Here is a 17,421-nt window from a genome sequence, read left to right as displayed (position 1 = left end):
AGGTGGGAAAATTGGACGATGCAACCAATGAACTCGCGTTAGCGAGTGGGAGTCCCCCCCAACAGGGGCGTGGCTTCGAGGGCCGGGGGCGTGGCTAAACTGTCAGGTTCCCCTCGCCTTTTGTTCAGTTACTGAGTCGCTGCCTCGGCCAGAGTCCGGAGCAGTCATCGCCCGCGCGCCGAACCCAGTTCTCTACCCGCGCCGGTCCACACCCGCCTAGACCTGACCCGACCCTGCCCAGCCCCGCACCAGGTGCGCCCGGTGGGGGGATAGGGACCTCGGGGGGCAGAGGAGGGGCAGCGGTCGGCCCCGGAGCCGGGCTCGAGGCAGGTGAGGGGGCCGGGGGCGCCCGGGTGCCCGACCAGCAGGGGACGCGCTGGGGTCCTGGGCGCGGCGCCGAGGGAGGGGCGCTTCCGGCGGAGGTGCTGCGGGGTCTCGAGCTGCCACCGATCGGGTGGGTGGCGGGAGGGGCCCGCAGGTGCCTCCGGGTCCCGCGACCCCCATCAGGCCGGGGCCTCTGAGGAGCCCGCTCCCCGCGTCCCTGACTCCCCGGCGGCGCCCGCGTCCCACCGTGCACCCCGCCTGGGGGGTGGGGCTTCGCGGCCCGCGTTCTCAGGGCGGAGGGGGGCACTGCACCCGCGTCCTTCTGGGTGCCCGCCTTCCCGGCTCCCCCAGGTCTGGGTGCGGCCCTATTGTCTGCTCCGCAGGGCTGAGCGCGTCCCTGGCGAGCGCCCCACCTGCGGCCAGGTGAGCAGGTGAGGGCTTGGCCGCGGCGTCTCGGGGGCAGGCTGCTGAGGGCGGGGTCCCGGCCCTGGAGAACCGCCTGTGCACGCACGGGGATGCGGGGTCCCCTCTCCTGGGCCCCCGAGTGGAGCTGGGAACGGCGGCCCCCTCTCTGCCCGACCTTCCCGGTTGGAAAATCATCCCGAACAAACTTTGCACGAGAAAGTGTCCGCGGGGCTCTCGGGGGCTTTCCCGGGTCCCGGCCCGGCTTCCCAGGGAGCGGCGTTCCCGGGAGCGGAGCCCCGCCCGCCGCCCCGCCCCCACCTCCGTCCTGTTTGCCGCCCCCGGGGCCGGGGTGGGGGCGCCGAGGGGAAGCAGCGGCTTCTTCCTTCTCTTCCTGCCCCCGGGACCACCGCACCCCCGCGACCCGGCCGGGCCCTGGGCTGAGTAGCAGTGGGGGCGGGGCGGGGCGGGGCAGAGGGTGCCGGTCCTCCTGTTTGGGGGGGTCTGCCCCTCCCCCACACGACCCCCCCCCCCCCGCCCCAGTTGAGGCTGAAGATCCCGGCGCACGGGGCTCGCTTTCTATTTGGTTTCTGTTACAGCCCCGTCCCCACCCACCGCCTTTCCCGAGCGCGCTCCCGGGGGAAAGTGGGACGGGAGGACGGCGTGTCCCTGCCTGGCGCCCTCGGGCAGAGCTAGGTAGCGCCCTCTGCCTGGTCCCCAGCGTCCTGGGAGTCTGGATTTCCAGCCAGCTGGCTACACTGGTTTCCAAACATCGGAGGTGTGGTCTTGGGGCAGGACTTGGGGCCCCGCCCCCTTGGGGAGCCGCCGGAAGGTGAGGGTGGCTCTGCCTTGCCCTGGGCCACACGAAGATGGGGGCTTGGCCCTGCTTGCCCTCCCTGGGCTTTATTTTATTTTTTTGACTGAACCCAGGCCCTCATGCCTGCTAGGCAAGCAGCCTACCGAGCTGTACCCCGGCTCCCGCTCTCCCCTGGAGAGACCCTCCTGCTAGTGTCTTCTGTGTAGATGGGAAAGTGCTTTCAGGGGGTGAAACCCTTGGGCCGCCTTGGGCGAGCATCTGGCTCAGCCCTGGGGGCAGGGACCTTGCGTGGACCCCTAGGGAAACAGGGGGTGGAGTTTGGGTCCAAACTACCTGTTTCCCCTCCTCTGGGAGCCTGGGGCGGGGGGCGGGGAGGCCTCGTACTGTTCGGTAACCGGCTAAATGATTAGTTTAGCTAATCTGGTTTGTGGCTGTGATGAAAAGATAATGCTGAGGGGGAATTGCTAGCCAGCGCCTGTGAGAACTGGCTACAGGACAGGGGCGGGAAGAGGAAGGCAGGATCCATTAGTCACGGCTCTCAGATCAAGCCCCGACTTGGGTGACGCTGCCTCCGTCCGCACCCAGCCCCACCCCGGCCTGGTGCACCCCGCGGTTTAGGATGCCGAGTGGGAACCTAGAAGGTCGCGCGGGGGCGGGGGGAGGCAGCCGCTTCCCTCCCGGTGCCCCGCAGTGAGGGGTCTCCCCCACCAGCGGCCCCTAAGACCGGCTGGAGCCGAGGACTCGCAGCTGGGGTTTATCTGAGCGGCCGTGGCAGAGCCGGTTCTGATGGGGACCAGGGTTGGATGGAGTCGCTCCGGGCCCCTTCGCCTCCTTGAGCCTCCCCTTGGGGAGTGGGGCCCGGGCAGTGGTGCCCCAGGGTGGACAGAGACTTCGTGGGTGCCAGGACTTTCATTTTGCTTCTCCCTCCGTCACCGCGGCCGCCCTCAGACGCAGGCGGCGCTGACTGCTGACGCCTGGGGACCCGAGCTTGCGCGTCGTCCTCGGGTCCAGGGCCAGTCCCGTCGCGGGGCCTTGGCGAAGCTCCTGAAGGATGTTTTCCTTTCTGGTCGGGGATGGAACCAGGAAGAGCTCTGCCCCTGGGCCGCCCCAGCCCTGCCTTCCTGAGAGCCTTGTGGGAGCAGTGGGGGTCTGGGGGGACAGCGGGGACAGGCCTGGTGCCTGGGTCCTGGCCTTCCACTCTGCTGCCCTGGTGGCTTGGTGGAGGCCCGGGCCCGGGGGAGTGGTGGGGAAGGTGAGCAGAGGTTGTGCTCGGTCCAGTCAAGGCTTCCTGGGCTCGTCCTGGATAGGAAACAGCAGTTGCCAGCTTGGCTGGAGGTGGTGCCCAGATGTGAAGCCACTGTCTGCAGAGGTGAGGGTGGGAGTCAGCTTTAGGCCTGGGTTGTGCCTCTGGCTGACCCTGAGGAGACTAGCTGTCATGTGTTGGGGTCCTGTGGGTGGCAGTAGGCTGCTGCTGGCCAAGGCGGGGGTCCTGGAGGCCAGGGAGTAGAGGACCAGAGGAGGGACTTCCTGGCTGTTACAGAGATACTCACTGTGTAGCCCCAACGCAAGATCCTCCTGCCTCAGCCTCCAGAGTGCCTGAACTACACACCCAGCAGAGAGATGAGCAGCATCTAAGACCTAAGACCTCCCCAGGCCTCTCCCAGGATGAGGGCGACTCTGGGGTGCCACTGCCCCATTTCCCAGCAGCTCCCCTGGCTGGCAGGGTGGCTCAGCCTGTGGGGACAAGGAGAGTGGACAGGCGGGACAGGCCGAGAGGCAAGCAGGCTGCTCAGTTGGTGCTGCCCCACTCCCCTGATTGAAAGAGTGAATATCTGACCGTTGTAAAAACGTTGCAAAAAAATTGGGAGAAGAAAAATTCACTTTAATCCCAACTCTGTAGGGAGCCCGCTGTTCTCTTTTCTTAGTGCTGTCTTTTCTGCAGCCTCATCTGTGAGCTCACTTGCTGCACACGGTGAAGTTTTTCTCTTTTTCTTTTCTCTTTTTTTTTTTTGAGACAAGATCTTTGTAGCCCAGGCTGGCCTTGAACTCCTGATGATTTTCCTGCCTCAGCCTCCCAAGTGCTGGGATCACAGGCGTGGGCCACCATGCCTGGCTCACCGTAAAGTTTTAACCAAGCCTCCTTCCAAACCAGCCTGGTCTGGGTGGGGACCGGGCTGCAGTGCCACCATCCGCCCAGGGGAGGGCGCTGCCATCCCTGAGGAGGGGTGGGCGGCCCAGGGGTGGGGGAGGCCGGGCAGTGGGAGCAGGGGACCCGTGAAGCCAGCGCTGTTGCCCTGCAAGTCACCCCTGCTGCTGTCCCTGATAGGGCTTCGTCTGCTCGGGCTCACCTGGACTGGGCCCCCAGCAGGAGGTGGCCCCTCTCCAGGGCCCCAGGGTCCCCAGGCCAGGCTGCTTGCCTGGGCACTTCCGTCCCCTGCCTGTCCCCTCCGTGTCCCGCCCTGTGCTGGCCCTGCTGCAGACCGGAAGGGAGGGCCTAGCTCCAGAAGCCCCCAGTCCTCTGTCCCCAGCGCCTCTCAGGGTGACCCTTCTTCCCAGAGGGGCCCAGGTGTCCCTGGCCCAGGGACAGTAGCCTGGGCCCGCGAGTCGGCTACTTCTGCACTCTCCTGAGGTCACAGGAGACCCAGGGTCCTCCCGCTCAGCTGCAGTGGTGTCTCCAACAGGAGGTCACCAGGGCCTTTCCTGTCCAAGCCAGCTTTGGAGCACACGGGTCGATTGGCAACAGAGGGAGTGGCTTGGGGTTCACCTCACAGAGGAGGGAAACTGTGGCCCTGGAGGTGTCGTCCTGCCTCAGCGTGGCCCTCCTGCCCCTGCTGACTCCCTGGCATGGGGGTAGGCACAATGTGGCCGCCTCTGGCACACAGAAACCCGGGCCTGGCCCTGCCCAGCTGCTTCCTGAATGCCTGGCTCTGTGAGGCGTCTCTGGCAGCCCTTCCTGTCCCTGTGCCAGGTGTCCCGCAGCCCACCTGTGCCCATTTCTTTCAGTCACAGCGATCCTCCTGCCTCAGCTTCTGGAGTGCTGGGGTGACAGGTGTGTCCCAGGACGCCTGGGGGTGGGCTTACTGTTAAAGGACTCAGGGTGCTGGTGCCAGGGCCTCTTGGGCTGTGCACCCACCAGGGTGAGGGTGGGGCCGTCCCAGACTCTTTCCCAGGGTGGACCTGGCCTTCTCCCTTCCTGTCCGGTCACTGAGCTGACCTCCTCCTCTCTGCTGCCGACAAGGTGCCCATTCAGCAAGGCCCCGCCTGTCTCTGACTGTAGTCTGTGGCAGGACTCTCGATGCCCTGGGGGGGCGGGTGACAGCAGCCTGGGTGTGGCCCTCCACCCGGCCAGCTGGGGAACCTGCTCCGGGTTCTGGGAGTTTGGGGTGGGCTGGGGCATCCCGCCTGAGGCTGACTCAGGAAGAGCTCTGTGCGTCCCTTCTCGGGACTGTTTTCCCATGCCCACCCTCGGCCTTCATTCCTAAGACCGGCTGGGGCGGTCGCTCTGCAGACAGAGCTCAGGCAGGAGACTGGACCACCGAAGGACGCCCAGTGCAGTGAAGTGGAGATGGGACAGCACCCTGAGGTGCCCTATGTGCAGTGGGGCTGTCTCCACCAGGGACCATGCTGGGGACCTGTCTGCTGGCCCAAACTCTGGCCAACCTTCTCAGTGTGGAGCCTCGGTTTCTCCATCTAGAAATTTGAAATAGCAAAATGCTTGCCTCACTGGGCGTGGTGGTGCAGGCCTGTCTGTCATCCCAGCACCCTGGGAGGCTGAGGCAGGAGGATCACTGTGAGTTCAAGCCCAGCCTGGACAAGTTAGAGACCCTGTCTCACAATGAAAAGGGCTGGGGACATGGCTCAGCCTTGGTTCAAACCCCATGAGCTCTAAAATAAGAAGAAAATGCCGGCCAGTGCAGTTGAGGTTAATTTGATGATAAAGGCAGCTGGCTGTCTGCTCCGACCCCCGAGTCGCCCTCCCACCCTCCCTGGGCAGCTGTCCGGCTCCTGCTGGCTGGAGTCTGCCGGGACGGGATGGCTCTGGTCCCGAATCTCCTGTCAGCTGTGGCCCTGGAGACTAACCCAGAGCCTTCGAGCTCAGCTGCATCCCAGCCCTTTTAAATATGGGTAGTTTTTACTCTGAGACAGGGTCTGACTAAGTTGCCCAGGGTGGGTTTGGACTTGCGCGCCTCGTCTCCCATTGTGTGGTACTGGGGTTGAACCCAGGCCCTTCACAGTAAGCCACAGCCCCAGCTCTTTTTCAGATTTTTGTTTTGAGTCAGGGTCCTGCTCAGTCACTAAATTGTCTGGGCATTGGTCACTTGAGCTTGCGATCCGCCTGCCTCAGCCTCCCAGAGGCCCCTGAACAGGAGGCTGGTCCTTGGTTTTCGGGGAGCCCCGTCCCCTCTGCCTGGGCCCTGTGGGCTGGGACCATTTCTGGTCAGCATGGGGTGTGGCCAGGGCAGGGGACCGCCAGCTTGTCCCAAGCCCAGGGACTGAGGTCCCCTGCAGTGGCGTTGGAGGGTCAGGGCGGGGAGGGACAGGAGTTTCCTGCCTCTGGCTCCTCTGTACCTGCTGCTCCTCTGGCCCCTCCCTGCAGCAGCTGCGCACTGGCTGCTTCTGCTCCTCAGCCTGAAACTCTGAGTCACTTGAGCGAGGGAGGGAGGCAGGGGTGGCGCCACCTCTGCCTCCCGGGTGTGCGGAAGGGGCGGGGCTGTCACCCAGGGCCTTGTCACCTGCTGGAGGGCGGAGCTGGGAATCCCCTGCTCCTGGGCGGGCCCGGGACACCCGCTGCCTCTCCCTCAGCCTTGCTGGCCCTGTTTGAGGTGCGGGGCCCACCCCACTGGGTAGGGGGCTGGCTGGGCTATGCTTGCCCCCGGGAGCTGCGTGGGGCATGCATGCTGGCCTGGTCCCAGTGACCGCGTCACGTCTGTTAGGGGCACCCGAGTCCCTCTGCCTTCACGCCCCAAGTGCCTGCGTGAGGAAGGATGCCTGCCACCCTGGTGCCCCAGCCAGGCTCCGGGGGCCTGGAGGGGACACTGAGCCCATGCGCCCCACTGTGCTGCCAAGGCAGAACCTGCTTGATCCCCACCAGTGAGGCCACTGAGGCCCAGCAGAGAGGCAGGGAGCAGAGGCTGAGCCTGCGCTGGGGGCTCCAGGAGCTGGGGCACGGGGACAGTGGGCCTGGGGGCCTCGTGCCAACTGCCCAAGCTGCTGGAAAGAGAGTCCCATCCTCTGACCACGCCACAGCCTGCAGAAACCTGTCGGGCCGCTTCCCTGCCCCACCCAGGTCCAGGCCTGCCCCTGCCAAGCCCATGGCCTATGGCCCCTTCTGGCCCCTGTGGGGGCACCGGGCCCTTCCTGTCCCTCCCGAGGCCGGGTCAGAGCTGCCAGCCTGGGGCCTGGGCCTTGGCTGACCTCCTGCCGCTGTCCCACAGCCACCATGGAGGTGATGAACCTGATCGAGCAGCCCATCAAGGTGACGGAGTGGCAGCAGACCTACACCTATGACTCGGGCATCCACTCGGGCGCCAACACCTGTGCGCCCTCCATCAGCAGCAAGGGCATCCTGGACGAGGATGAGACCTGCGGGCGCCAGTACACGCTCAAGAAGACCACCACGTACACGCAGGCCGCGCCCCAGGGGCCAGGTGCGGCCGGGACAGAGGTGGGGTGGAGTGGGCAGCTGGCAGTGCCATCCTCACCTGACCAGAGGACAAAGTGCCTGCCCCTCCTGGACAGCTGGGGCCCCTGGCATTGTGCAGAGGCCAAGCAGTGCTGCTGGGTGACCTGGGGTGCTTGGGGCTCTGCCGGCCTTGCTTTGGGGGTGATCGGTATCTTGTGGTTTCAGGCAGTCTGATCTGAGGGAGCATGGGGCTGTCTTCAGCCCTGGGGCCCAGGCTTCTCTGGAAAGCAGGGGAATGGATCACACCCTCGCACACCCTCGCCTTGTCGGGCTGTAAGAGTTAATGAGAAAACAATCGCCTCGTTCACTGCCAGGCACCTAGCAAGGATTCAAAAATATCAGCGTTTTTTTTCTTTTTCTTTTTTTCAGAACTGGGCTTAAACCAGAGCCTCTGCACTGAGCTACATCCCCAGCTTTTCTGTTTTTAAAATTTTTTTATTTTTTAAGAGTAGGAAAATTTATTGGGGAATAAGAATAGCTCCTGAGAGACAGGACGGCTCCTGAATGGGCTGCCCCATCCTCAGCCTTTTTATTTATTTATTTATTTATTTATTTATTTGGTACCCGGGATCGAACTTGGGACCTTGTGCTTTCGAGGCAGGCGCCAGAACCACTGAGCTAAATTCCCGGCCCCTTTTTATTTATTTAAAAAAATTTTTTGTTTGTTGTTTTGAAGCAGGGTCTCTCCTTGTAGTAAGTAGTCCAGGCTGGCCCTGAACTCACTATTTAGCCCAGGCTGGCCTCAAACTCCCAGGGATCCTCCTGCTTCAGCCTCCTGTGATTACAGGCATGTGCCACCACACCCTGCTCCCCAGACTCTTTCAGTTGTTTTTTTTTTGGTACCGGGGATCGAACTGGGGTCCTTGCACTTGTGCAGCAGGCGGTGAAACCACTGAGCTAAATCCCCGGCCCTTTCAGTTGTTATTTTGAGAAAAGATTTTATTAAGTGGCTAAATTGCCCAGGCTTGCAGTCCTGGCTCAGCCTCTGGGGTGCTAGGAGCACAGGTGTGTGACTGCTCCTGGCTTAGCTGTTCTCTTCTTTATTTGCACCTCTGGGGGTGGAACACAGTGCCTGGTGTGCGGTGGGTGCGTGCTCTGCCTGCCACTGTGCTACCCTGGCCCAGCTGTCCTTGTTCAGAATCATCACACATTTTTGTAGTGGTGGGTGCCAGGCCACAAGATGCTTTGAGACAGGGTCTTCCTTTGCATCCCATATGTGGCCTTGAGCTCACTATGCAGCCCAAGCTGGCCTCGAACTTGGGGTGATCCTCCTGCCTCAGCCTCCCACGTGCTGGAATGATAGGCTTGTGTCACCACCCCTGCATGGGACTTTTCTTTTGAGAGTATGTGGCAGCTATGATGTCCTTTAACTGTTGTAAGAAGCCCCTTGCAGGCAGAGCAGGAGGACGCCACGTTCCAGACGGGGAGACTGAGGCGTAGCGCCCCCGTGTGGCTGGGGCCTCGGTGCACCGGTGTCCGCAGGCGGGGGGGGGGGGGGCTCGCCGGTGTCTGTGCCCCAGCTCAGCCCCTGCCTCTGCCCCCAGGTGACCTGGACTACCAGATGTCCACCACGGCTAGGGCCAAGCGTGTGCGGGAGGCCATGTGCCCTGGCGTGACCGGCGAGGACAGCTCGCTGCTGCTGGCCACGCAGGTGGAGGGCCAGGCCACCAACCTGCAGCGCCTGGCTGAGCCGTCACAGCTGCTCAAGTCGGCCATCGTGCACCTCATCAACTACCAGGACGACGCCGAGCTGGCCACGCGCGCGCTGCCCGAGCTCACCAAGCTGCTCAACGACGAGGACCCGGTGCGTGGCGGGAGGGCGGCCCGGCTCCCCGCACATGCGCGGCCTCGGCCTCAGTCCCCCTGACCTTCCCGCCCGGCCCCAGGTGGTGGTGACCAAGGCGGCCATGATCGTGAACCAGCTGTCCAAGAAGGAGGCGTCGCGCCGGGCGTTGATGGGGTCCCCGCAGCTGGTAGCGGGCGTGGTGCGCACCATGCAGAACACCAGCGACCTGGACACGGCGCGATGCACCACCAGCATCCTGCACAACCTGTCGCACCACCGCGAGGGGCTGCTGGCCATCTTCAAGTCGGGCGGCATCCCCGCCCTGGTCCGCATGCTCAGGTGCAGTGTCGGAGGGGCTATGCCCCAGGCGCTCCCGTGGGCCAAGTTCCAGCCAAGGCAGCAGCTTGAGGTCCCTGAGCTCTCCTGGCCTTGGCCCTGCCAGGCTGCAGCTCCTGGGGGCAGAGGGCTGGGTTTTGAGCCCTCTGGGACCCCAAAGGCCTCTTCGTGCTCAGCACCAGCTGGGGCCAGAAGCAGGAGGTGGGGTCCCACTGGGAGAGGACAGGATGGGACGCCCTGCGCCCTGTATTTAAGAGTGCTGCTTGGCTCAGGGGACCATGAGATTTTATTTTATTTAAATGTCCAGCAAGAAGCTGGATATGGTGGTGCAGGCCTGGAATCCCAGTGCTCAGGAGGAGGCTGGGGCAGGAGGATGGCCTAGAGCAATGGTGGTGAACCTGTGGCATTGTGCTGCAGTGGCTGTTATTGGGAGCTCTGAAAGGCTCGCCGTCACTGGTTAGAGGCCAGCTTGGGCTATTTAGCGAGTTCAAGGGCAGCCTGGACTACATAGTGAGATCCTGTCTCATAAAAACCAACCTCCAAAATGCCCAGCAATTATGTATAATATTTAATATAAGACATTATACAGCCATTAAAAATATTACTACCGAGGGCCAGGGATTTAGCTCAGTGGTTTTGCCACCTGATGTGCAAGCGCAAGGACCCGAGTTCAATCCCTGGTACCAAAAAAAAAAAAAAAAAAAAAAAAAAAGTCACTACTGAAACATTCCTGAGAATGGGCAAATGTTTATGCTATACTATTTTTTTTTTTTGGTACTGCAGATTGAACTCAGGGTCCTTGCCCTTGCGCATCAGGTGGCGAAACCACTGAGCTAAATCCCCAGCCCTTATGCTATACTATTAAATGAAGAGTAGGATACACGCTTTATAGGTTATTCCTATTATATTAAAATACATATAAGCCAGTGTGGTGGCAAACATCTGGAACCCCAGCACTCTGGGAGGCTGAGGCAGGAGGATTGCAAGTTTGAGTCCAGGTTGGGTAATTCTGCGGCTTCGTGAGACGCTGTGTCAGGAAATACAGGACACACAAACAATAAAAAAAGACATGCACAGTGGAAAGATCAAGTGTTAATAGTGGTTATTTTAGCGGTGGGTGGATTGGTGATCAATCAGTGAGGACAGAGAGGAAATGGCTAAGGGTTGCACGGGAGAGCAGACAGCGAGTGAGTGGACGCAGTGTGTGAGCAGGCAAGAGAAGTCATCACGAGTCGGCTGCTTACTGGAGTGGGTTTTATTTCTTGAGACAAGGTCTTGCTGTGTAGTCCAGGCTGGCCTTGAACTCTCAGGGATCCTCCTGCCTCAGCCTCCAGGGCTGGGGTCACAGGCGAGCGCCACCATGCCCGGCAGAGCCTGATGTTCACATCCTTGGTCCAGGACCCTGCTGGGCCGCACTTCTGCTGCCTGACTTTATTTTCCGTTGTGCCAGGACGCAAGCCCAGGCCTTGCCTGTGCTGAGTTTATCAGGGGGAAGGGACGGTACGGGAGGGGAGGGGACGGACAGCACCCGGTCCTGACACCCACCTGCTGCATGCAGTTCGCCCGTGGAGTCCGTGCTGTTTTACGCCATCACCACGCTGCACAACCTGCTGCTGTACCAGGAGGGCGCCAAGATGGCCGTGCGGCTGGCGGACGGACTGCAGAAGATGGTGCCGCTGCTCAACAAGAACAACCCCAAGTTCCTGGCCATCACCACCGACTGCCTGCAGCTCCTGGCCTACGGCAACCAGGAGAGCAAGGTGGGCCCTGGAGGCCACGTCCCCAGGCTGGGCCTTCACACGAGCTGCGAGCGTCCCAGCCTTCTTTATTTTGAGACAAGGTCTCACTAAGTGGCTAAATTGCCTAAGCTGGTCTTAAAGTTGTGATCCTCCTGCCTCAGCCTTCCTTCCAGAGTGCTGGGATTACAGGAGAGCATCTGCTTTGCCCAGCCATTTCCCCCCTCTATAAGCCAAGCTGTAGGGGGTGTCTCTGGGCACACAGCTTTCCCAGAATGCAGACAGTTTTCATTGGTGGGGCTAAAGGCTTTCCATGCTCCTGGACCAGCGGTGGTGAACCTATGGCACGGCACGTGTGCCACAGTTGGGCTGTTTGTTATCTTGAAAACTGAAAGGTTCGCCGTCACTGTGGCCTAGACTTAACCTCAGGGACCATGGCTGGCAGCGGGTGTTACCCTTGTTTCCCACATTTGGTTTAATATTGCATGCAATACTTGGGAGGCTGAGGCAGGAGGCTCCCTGGAAGTTCAGAGGCCAGCCTGGGCTGGCTACATAGCGAGACCCTGTCCCTAAAGAAAAAAAACCAAAAACGATTTGTTGTGGCTCGTGTGATGGCACAAAAGTTCTCCGGTTTTGGCGAAGCCGGGTGCTGATGACCGCCCCATCTCCATCTGTCTCCTCCAATCCCTGCAGCTGATCATCCTGGCCAACGGGGGCCCCCAGGCGCTGGTGCAGATCATGCGGAACTACAGCTATGAGAAGCTGCTGTGGACCACCAGCCGCGTGCTCAAGGTGCTGTCCGTCTGTCCCAGCAACAAGCCCGCCATCGTGGAGGCCGGTGAGGACTGCACCTGTGCGGGCGGGGGCGGGGCCCGCGGGCGGGGTGGGCGGGGCTAGGCTGATTCCCTGCCCCCCCCCAGGTGGGATGCAGGCCCTGGGCAAACACCTGAGCAGCAACAGCCCACGCCTGGTGCAGAACTGCTTGTGGACGCTGCGCAACCTCTCAGACGTGGCCACTAAGCAGGTGAGGGGGAGCCCGGTGCCCTGGGCCGGGCTGGGGGGGCACTTTTGTCCGGATCGTGAGCCATAGGACGGCTTCCGGGGAAGAATCCAGCCCAGGACCAGGCCCCGAGCCCCTTAATTTCCGAAAGCTCGGGGTGCAGAGTGTACCCCCCTGGCTTAGCTGGAGAAACTGAGGCCCCGGGAGTTCAACAGTGCTCACCTTCTCAGCCAGCAGGTGGGAGAGCTGGGATTCAAAGTCAGCACCGTCTGTCCCCAGTGCTAGGCTCCTTCTGTGGACCACAAGGCCCTTGTGCGCCCCAGATGTGAGACTCCTGAGTTAGGGGTCTTGTGAAAGCCCATCTGGCTTGGGGGCCGCTAGGGGGCGCAGCGAGGGCCCAGGAAGGGGAGAGGTGTGGACATCGGTCCTCGGGCCCTCGCCTGGTCCCTGGCCTCTTATGGCCTCTCCCAGGTACCTGGAAATGCCCGGGCATTAGCTGAGCCTGACGGTGCACTGTGGGAGGCTGAGGCAGGAGGACCGCAAGTTTGAGCTCAGCCTGGAACTTAGACCCTGTTTCGAAATAAAAAGTGGGCCGGGGATTTAGTTCAGTGGTTTCGCCACCTGCTGCACAAGCACAAGGACCCGAGTTTGATCCCTGGTATCAAAAAAAACCCCAAAACCGAAATAAAAAGTAACAAAGGGCGAGGGGAGGGTGTCGCTCGGTGAGGCCCTGGGTCCCACCTGCACCCGCGCTGCGTCCCCAGGAGAGCCTGGAGGGGGTGCTGAAGACCCTGGTGAGCCAGCTGAGCGTGGACGACGTGAACGTGCTCACCTGCGCCACGGGCACGCTGTCCAACCTGACCTGCAACAACAGCAAGAACAAGACGCTGGTGACACAGAACAGCGGCGTGGAGGCGCTCATCCACGCCATCCTGCGCGCCGGCGACAAGGACGACATCGCGGAGCCCGCCGTGTGCGCCTTACGCCACCTCACCAGCCGCCACCCAGAGGCCGAGATGGCGCAGAACTCTGTGCGCCTCAACTATGGCATCCCGGCCATCGTGAAGCTGCTGAACCAGCCCAACCAGTGGCCGCTGGTCAAGGTGGGGCCCGCCGGGCAGGGCGTAGGCTCGGGAACCAGGAAAGGAGTCCAGGGCGAGGTGGTCGTGGGCTTTGCTGACCTGAGAGTGGGGGTCCCCGCCGGGCTTCTGTGAGCTGGTTTCCATGAGGTGACACTGTAACCGCGTGTGGTGGTGCACACCTGTCATCCCAACACTCAGGAGGCTGAGGCAGGAGGATCTCACTGAGTTGAAGGCCAGCCTGGACTACAGAGCCAGACCCTGTCTCAAAAAAAAAAAACACAACAAGATGCCATGTGATTTAACGTTAAATTAAAAAAACAAAGTCTAGCCAGGTGCAGTGGTGCACACCTGTAATCTGTCTAGTCCAGCTCTGCTGGAGACTGAGGCAGGAGGAATGCAACTTCATGTCTCAGCCAGGCAACTTAGATGTTCCTGTCTCAAAAAGAATAAAAAGGCCAGGGATGTAGCTTAGGGGCAGATGCTCATCTAGCAGGAGTGAGGCCCTGGGTGCCATTCCCAGTGCCACAAAATGGATTAAAGACCAAAGACTCTGTCTACGGAAAGTGTGGCAGCGTGGGACCAGCCTTGGTGCTTGGTCCCTGCTCTCCCCGGGCCGGTGACAGTCTTGGCAGCTAGGAGACAAGTGACAGGCTCCTGCCCACACCCTCCTGTCTCCCGATCTCTTTAACCCCTGGGGATGGACCCTTACCACTGAGCGGCGGCCCCAGCCCTTTTTAAGTTTGATTCTGAGACAGAACTTTGCTAACTTGGGCAGGGCTGGCCTTCAACTTGTGAGCCTCCTGCCTCAGCCTCTTGAGTGGTGGAAGCCAGGTGTGCGCCACCACGCCCCGCTTCTCAGGTGACTCGTTTTGGCTTCTGGTCTTAAGCATCCGATGAGATGACCAACTGCTGCAGAGGGGGGTCCCAAAGAGGGGCCCCATCCCGCGCAGCCCTTTGGGGGACAGGTCACAATCCAGGCCAAAGATGGGCGGGGCCGGAGCGCTGGCCGGGCGGGGACGGGAGGCTGAGGCCCCGCCCTTCTCGCAGGCCACCATCGGGCTGATCCGGAACCTGGCCCTGTGCCCGGCCAACCACGCGCCGCTGCAGGAGGCGGCTGTGATCCCCAGGCTGGTGCAGCTGCTGGTCAAGGCGCACCAGGACGCCCAGCGCCACGTGGCCGCGGGCACGCAGCAGCCCTACACGGTGAGGCGGGGGCCTGGGGTGCCCTTTGTACCTGCCCCGAGCAGCCCTGACCTCCCGTCCCCCGCCTGGCGCAGGACGGCGTGCGGATGGAGGAGATCGTGGAAGGCTGCACCGGCGCCCTGCACATCCTGGCCCGAGACCCCATGAACCGCATGGAGATCTTCCGCCTCAACACGATCCCGCTCTTCGTGCAGGTGCGCGCGGTGGGCGGGGCTCGCAGTCGGGCCGCCAGCGCCTCAGCAGGTCCGGCGGGCAGCCCCAGGGAGGGCAGGGCTTTCCAAACACAGGAGCACGTCGGGAAGGGAAAACGGAAACGGATTCAGCCACAGACAGCTCAGTGTCCTGTTAGAGACAAACTGCAGCCGGGCCTCGTGACGCGCGCCTGGCTGGGATCCCAGCACTCGGGAGGCTGAGACAGGAGGATCGCTGCGAGTTCTCGGCCAGAGTAACAGCCTAGAGAGTGTGGAAATATTAAGCAGAGGCTGGGAGAATGAGGAGCCCAGGCGGGCAGAAACAAACAGTGCGGGCTGGGAGGCTGAGGAGGGAGCGTTCCTCCGGAGAGCCGTTTCCAGGGGCACGGAGGACAACGGGTGGCCGTACCGGGCTCCTCCCCTCTGGGCTTTCGGTCTGGGGGAAGACAGAGACCCCAGGGTGTCCTGTGCTGCGACGGAGCCACAAAGCCTCAGCTTCTCTCCTCAGGGAAGGGTTGTACATGATTTTTTAGAAAGATTTAATTTATTGGGGTCGGGGATTTAGCTCAGTGGTTCCTCCGCCTGCCTCACAAGCGCAAGGACCGAGTTCGATTCCCGGTACCCCCCCCAAATTTTTTAAAAAATTTATTTATCGGGCTGGGGATTTAGCTCAGTGGTTCCAGCGCCTGCCTTGCAAGCTCAAGGTCCCGAGTTCGATCCCCGGTACCAAAAAAAAAAATTATTTATTTTTGTTTTGAGACAGGGTCTGTGTAGTCCAGGCTGGCCTCGAACTGACAGAAATCTTCCTGCCTCAGCGTCCCAAGTGCTGGGATCATAGACGTGCACCATCATGCCCTGCCACATTTTTATTTTCATTTTGAGACAGGGTGTCGTGCAATCCCCATGTAGCCCAGGCTGAGCTCAAACTGGCCATCCTCCTGCCTCAGCCTCCCGAGCGCTGGGGTGACAGGCGGGCGCCTCCACACCCGGCCCCCCGGGTTCTCTAGGGTCCCCTGCAGGCAGGGAGGTGGGAGGCGCCACCTGCCCCCACTCACCCGCCGCTCGCCCGCCCCCGCAGCTGCTGTACTCCTCGGTGGAGAACATCCAGCGCGTGGCGGCGGGCGTGCTGTGTGAGCTGGCCCAGGACAAGGAGGCGGCGGACGCCATCGATGCCGAGGGCGCCTCTGCGCCCCTCATGGAGCTGCTGCACTCACGCAATGAGGGCACCGGTGAGGCGGAGCAGGGCGCGGGCGCGGGCGCAGGTGCGTTCCGGCCGCCCTTCGCCTGACCCGCCCCTGGCTATCTCCCCTCAGCCACCTACGCGGCCGCCGTCCTGTTCCGCATCTCCGAGGACAAGAACCCTGACTACCGCAAGCGCGTGTCCGTGGAGCTGACCAACTCCCTCTTCAAGCACGACCCGGCTGCCTGGGAGGCGGTGAGCGTCGGGCTGGGCCGCGGGCGCACAGGGCTGTTCAAGTTGTGCACTGCTCAAGGGCTCCACTTGTGGGGAGGCCCCAACCTACCGTGATGGGGGTGACAGATTTCCCTATATAAGTAGATCACGTGTGACAACTCGCAGCAGGTGGAAGTAGTAGGTTGAACTGTGTATCTGTTTTTGTTTTGTTTTGTTTTGTTTTTGGTATGGGGATCGAACGCAGGACCTTGTGCTTGGGAGGCAGGCGGTACCACTGAGCTACATCCCCGGCCCTGTATATCTGTGTTTTACCTATAAAAGCAGGGGTTTCCTTTTGTCCAAATGAATGTATAACAGGTTTGAGGGCGGAGCCTGCTTTGCTTTGCTTTGCTTTGCGACAGGGTCTTGTAATGCAATTCAGGCTGGCCCGGGCCGCCTTGCGGGCGGGCGATCCTCCTGCCTCAGCTCTGGAGGCCTGGGATGATAGGCATGCGCCACCACACCCAGCCCTCCCTGAGTTTCTAAGCCCGCTCTGTCCTCTGTCCCGCAGGCCCAGAGCATGATCCCCATCAACGAGCCCTACGCCGATGGTGAGTTTCGCCTGAGGGGACACCGGGTCCTCCTCGCGGGGGCGGGGCACGGGAGGCAGGGCGCTGAGGCTCCACCCCTCCCCGCAGACCTGGACGCCACCTACCGCCCCATGTACGCGGGCGACGACCCCCCGGAGCACCTGGACGTGGACGGGGAGTACCCCCTGGACCTGCCCTACGGCGACGGCCTGCGGCTCCCGTACCCCACCTCGGACCACATGCTGGCCTAGGCGCCCTGCTGCTCCGCGCTCTCCTCCTGGCTCTGCTGAACCCCAGCTCTAAGCCGGCTCCTTTCTGGGGTGCCGGGGTGTGGTCCGCCTTCCTCAGACCTTGCCTGGGCGGGACCTTGGCCCTCCGGGAGTGGCCGGCCTGGCTGTGCCTGGGCCGGCAGCTGTGGGCAGGTGTGGCCCCTGGGGACACAGGTGAGCCTGAAAAGTGCCTGCGCGGAGCCGCCGCCCCTCCGCTGCGCCCCGGGGTCCCCTGTCCCGGGCCTGCCCCCCCCTCCGTGACCCTGGCCCTAAAGCTTCAGACCCCGCGACCCCGGGCTGTGAGTCCTGTGCATGGTCTGGGCCCCCACAGCTGCAGCCCAAAGCTCAGGACCTGGTGGTGGGGCGGGAGCCCCCCTGAGCGACGCCCCTCCCGGCCCGTCCCACCCGAGAACCCCAGAAGTGCTCTTGCTGACCCCTGCGGTGTGCGGTGTGGGCTTCCTGTCCCCCTCCCCGCTGTGGACCACGTCCCCCGCCCGCCCGTGAGGGCCGGCTGCGAGTTCATGGTCATCGTTGCTTTATGGCCTTGGTTCTTGGTGGGGTTTTTGTATCGACCAAAGCAAAGGAAATAAAAATCACACTTGGAGTCAA

The 17,421-nt window shown here is 62.1% G+C and overlaps 1 protein-coding gene and 1 long non-coding RNA gene across 4 annotated transcripts; one reads left to right on the top strand and one right to left on the bottom strand.

The window, feature by feature from the left end:
• The first annotated feature begins 87 nt into the window (after positions 1-87).
• Positions 88-17,421, top strand: Jup (junction plakoglobin). 3 transcript variants are annotated; one of them, XM_004859389.4, is made up of 14 exons: positions 88-252; positions 6,979-7,191; positions 8,771-9,030; positions 9,113-9,351; positions 10,907-11,108; positions 11,778-11,922; positions 12,005-12,108; positions 12,849-13,187; positions 14,214-14,369; positions 14,444-14,563; positions 15,639-15,789; positions 15,874-15,995; positions 16,525-16,564; positions 16,652-17,421. In XM_004859389.4, exons 2-14 carry the CDS (start codon positions 6,984-6,986, stop codon positions 16,792-16,794), a joined length of 2,229 nt encoding a protein of 742 aa, XP_004859446.2. In that variant the 5' UTR covers positions 88-252; positions 6,979-6,983; the 3' UTR covers positions 16,795-17,421. The 3 variants fall into 3 exon arrangements, with proteins under 3 accessions (XP_004859446.2, XP_087058424.1, XP_012933229.2); XM_087202298.1 differs by having other exon boundaries at positions 203-330; XM_013077775.3 differs by lacking the exon at positions 88-252 and adding an exon at positions 725-747.
• LOC110344800 (uncharacterized) lies at positions 12,275-12,941 on the bottom strand. Its single transcript, XR_002387624.2, has 3 exons — positions 12,826-12,941; positions 12,560-12,654; positions 12,275-12,376 (listed from the first exon to the last, which is right to left on the bottom strand). It is a non-coding gene; the product is annotated as an uncharacterized LOC110344800 (long non-coding RNA).

This window comes from Heterocephalus glaber, unplaced genomic scaffold (genome assembly GCF_053883595.1).
Source record: "Heterocephalus glaber isolate CG9 unplaced genomic scaffold, H.glaber_assembly_v1.0 deba00001773, whole genome shotgun sequence".
Taxonomy (NCBI): domain Eukaryota; kingdom Metazoa; phylum Chordata; class Mammalia; order Rodentia; family Bathyergidae; genus Heterocephalus; species Heterocephalus glaber.
This window is presented reverse-complemented; position numbering and strand designations above follow the sequence as displayed.